Below are 3,789 nucleotides of genomic sequence, written 5' to 3'. Positions count from 1 at the left end.
AATCACAAGGCTTTGGTCGGCCCGAGGCTATAGTAGAAGACACTTGACCAAGGTGCCACACAGTGGGACTGAACCCAGAACCATGTGGTTGGTAAGCAAGCTACTTACCACACAGCCACTCCTATATCAACTTCACTATTTACTCATCAGTCTTGGAGACCCTAAAAGGAAATAAAGGACTGTAACTACCCCTCATCCGTCCCTAAAGGGGCAGAAAAGGATGTTCAGTGTATAATGAAGAACTGACCGTGTATCTCCTTCTTGAAAGGTACCCTGCTTGGGTACTCTTTGCAATTTTAGGTGAGCTGGAAGCTTAAGGAACAAATGGAAGTCGAGGCTGTCATGCCTTTTCCCAATGACATTAGTGACCTGACATAGGTTGTTGTCATTTAACCTGAGGTGTCATCCTTGATCAAGCAGAGATTGATTAAAGGTATTCAGAGCTTGATTAAAGGTATTCTAGCTGTGGCCATCCTGTCTTTGACTATGTCGTGTTAATTAAAAGGATTTTTAATTAATAGAAGGGTGAATAATTGTTTTAATTACTCTTCATATAATTATGACACATAAAAGCACCAGTGACACATTTGAGCACCCATGCCGGTGACACATAGAAGTACACCTGTTGGTGACACGTGAAAGACATCCTCTACACTCTCAGAGTGGTTGGCATTAGGAAGGGCTTCCAGCTGTAGAAACTCTGCCAAAATTAGACTGGAACCCGGTGCAACTTTCTCAGTTCCAGTCAAACCGTCTAACTCATGCCAGCATGGAAAGCAGATGCTAAATGATGATGACAACGATGATAATGATACATGTATACACACAGAGATGCAGATATATACATCTACATATATGTGTGTGTGTGTGTGTGTGTGTGTGTGTGTGTGTGTGTGTTTCTCTTTTTCACGAATGATGATGAAAGTATAATTGCTACTTACACAAACAGGATGGTAGTCATGTTCAAGTCTGAGTAATTGGTTGAAATAAAGAACTCGCCACTTGGCCAAATACATTGTTTGATCACTGAGGAAGACTTGTTGGTGGCGGGCACGTAGGGAACATTTGGAGAAATCAAATCGGTCACTTTGTAAATACAGCTAAATATAATAAACAGGACAAGTTGAAGCCAACATTTAGCAATAACAACATCATAAAATACTCGTTATTTTCCACAAGAGTACAATGGAGCATTGGCAATTTGATTAATTCTAATCACTTACTGGTACCAACTGGAATGATTTCAGAAAAAAAAAAAAAAGAAATGTTAAATTCAGCCTTAATAAGATATACTCACAGAATGGAGAAAGATTTAAGACTATATATATATATATATATGTATATATATATATACACTGGCACGGGCATGACTGTGTGGTAAGAAGTTTGTTTCTCAACCACATGGTTCTGGGTTCAGTCCCACTGTGTGGAACCTTGGGCAAGTGTATTTTACTATAGCCTTGGGCCAACCAAAGCATTGAGAATAGATTTGATAGATGGAATCTGAAAGAAGCTTGCTGTATGTGTGTGTGTGTGTGTGTGTGTGTGCATGTGTGTGTGTGTGTGTGCATGTGTGTGTGTTTGTGTCTGTCCCCACCAGTACTTGACAACCGGTGTTGGTGTGTTTATGTCACTGTAACATTGCAGTTCAGCAAAAGAGACTGATAGAATATCAGGCTTAAAGAAATTAAATACTGGAGTCAATTTGTTTGGCTAAAATCCTTCAAGGCAGTGCTCCAGCATGGCTGCATTTTAATGACTGAAACAAGTAAAAGACAAAAAGACTGTATAAAACTCACGTGTCCACCGATTTGGTCTGGAATTCTGAGATAAAATGTTTGGTTATAGTGTAGCAGCTGACCATCATCACTTTCATTGCCACTAAAAATTTGGTTTCAAAAGATTACATTTTGTTTACATTACTTGAGATAAACAAAATAATTATTTTATGGGAGAAAGGAAAAAGAATAGAATGGTTACAGGGAGAAAGAAAAGTGAAGAATTTAATAACTGAATGAAAATGAATTGCATTAAATGAATTCCAACAGGTTTGATTTGAAACCTCAGTCTAGTTTTACTAGGTTTGCTAGAGTAAAAGGTTAATATCACTGTACCACTGGGGAACATGGGCCCCCCCCCCCTCCACTTATATATAATGGCAAAGCGAGATCAACTGAGCTGCTACTTGAACCCCCAAAACTTTCTGACATAATTTTTTCTCATTTAAGAATCTACCACTGAATCACCACAATAAATGGTGTTTTGCTCTGTGTATATTCAGGTAAATATATATATTCAGGTAAATATAAATGTATATTCAGGTAAATATATATATTCAGGTAAATATATATATTCAGGTAAATATAAATGTATATTCAGGTAAATATACGCAATTAAATACAGGGAACTTCTATGCAATTAGGTGACTGGCTAGAAATAGTGGCTTATTATCCTTTAAATTACTCTTTATCAACTCTATAATAATAATGACCACCACCACCACCACCACCACCAATAATAATGATGATGATGATGATGGTCGCTCCCGTCGGATTCAACATACGAGTGTTTGAAGGAGAGGACCTAAAAAGAGTAATAGAAAAAAAAAACGAAACAGTAAGAAGCTGCATCTACTTGTGATGGATGTGTGAATGTAATTTGGGTCCAGGGATGGATTTTGCAGAACCACTGTGATTGTAGGTCAAATAATAATAATTATAATAATAATACTGATGCAGTACCAGGCAGTGGCTTTCATGGCTTCTGATCTTAATTGATTGGAAGTGTTATCATGTACATTGTTTTGTGTTGGTATAAAAGATGGGCTACAGCAAATATTCTGCTCAATACCACAGATTTGCTTGTCAGTTGTTTGACCTTAACCAGTTGAGCATGTCCCTTAGTGGCTGACAATATGTGCATCTCTGATCATGAGCAGAAGTAGTGGGGGAGCATCATAGCCATGTGCTGAGAGGAGTTCTTTGGGGTTTGAATAATTCACCTCTGGAAACATGGGTGTTTTATTCAACATCCTTAAACAAACCTTATTCAGGGACCTTTTGAGTAGGATGGACTACTCGATCTGAAGAAAATACTAACTGGGCCCCATCTGCAAGGTCACGCACTGTTTATGTTGATGACATGCACTGCTCTCTCACTCAATAATAATAATAATAATGAATGGACCGGTACCCTACGAAAATGATGACCATCAACATAAAGGGCCGGATATGTAGAACTGAAACAACAAAATCCTTTGGAAAACTTACCTGGTTATTATAAAACTGTTTCTCAAACAAGGAGAAGCCTGTCTTGAACCTGTGATTTTACAAGGAGGGACTAACAAACCTCCATTGAATACCAAGTCAGTATCACAATTGGCAGACAATACACAGTCCACTCGAGGTCTTCCAAAATAAATCCGAGATGGATCACCCAAGTTCTTTATTTGAACAACGTTCCCAAAACGCACATAGCCATCACTTACAACTGACAATTCTACCTGTGTTAATAGAAGACATTTAAAGAAATCATAAGAATAAATATCATCACCATCGACACCACCACTGCCACCACCATCATTAATCTCATAATTGTCATCATCATCATTATTATCAGTGTATGACGGATAAGTGACTCAATTTGTTGCATGTTGGAAAAACATTTTTTGGTGCAGCCCACTGTGTTCAGGGGTTCAAATCCTAACCAAACTGAAATTGCTTGTCATCCTCCCAAGATCAATAAACTAAGTCCTGGTGGTGGTGGTGGTGGTGTGCATGTGTGTGTGTG

General features: G+C 38.2%; 2 protein-coding genes across 3 annotated transcripts in view; one reads left to right on the top strand and one right to left on the bottom strand.

Annotated features, from left to right (window-relative positions):
- Positions 1 to 3,789, top strand: part of LOC106881941 (Golgi phosphoprotein 3 homolog sauron) — a 148,603-nt gene that overhangs the window by 13,476 nt on the left and 131,338 nt on the right. The window lies entirely within an intron of this gene.
- Positions 1 to 3,789, bottom strand: part of LOC106881940 (cilia- and flagella-associated protein 161) — a 26,828-nt gene that overhangs the window by 10,272 nt on the left and 12,767 nt on the right. For both annotated transcript variants that reach the window (XM_052965834.1, XM_014932468.2), the window contains exons 3-5: positions 3,270 to 3,502; positions 1,800 to 1,881; positions 942 to 1,100 (exon numbers count right to left, since the gene is read on the bottom strand). In XM_052965834.1, coding sequence (XP_052821794.1) covers positions 942 to 1,100; positions 1,800 to 1,881; positions 3,270 to 3,502 — 474 coding nt within the window. The remainder of the gene's footprint in view (positions 1 to 941; positions 1,101 to 1,799; positions 1,882 to 3,269; positions 3,503 to 3,789) is intronic.

This window comes from Octopus bimaculoides, chromosome 2 (assembly GCF_001194135.2).
Source record: "Octopus bimaculoides isolate UCB-OBI-ISO-001 chromosome 2, ASM119413v2, whole genome shotgun sequence".
NCBI lineage: Eukaryota > Metazoa > Mollusca > Cephalopoda > Octopoda > Octopodidae > Octopus > Octopus bimaculoides.
Note: the sequence above shows the minus strand (reverse complement) of the source record. Positions and strands in the feature narration are given on the sequence as shown.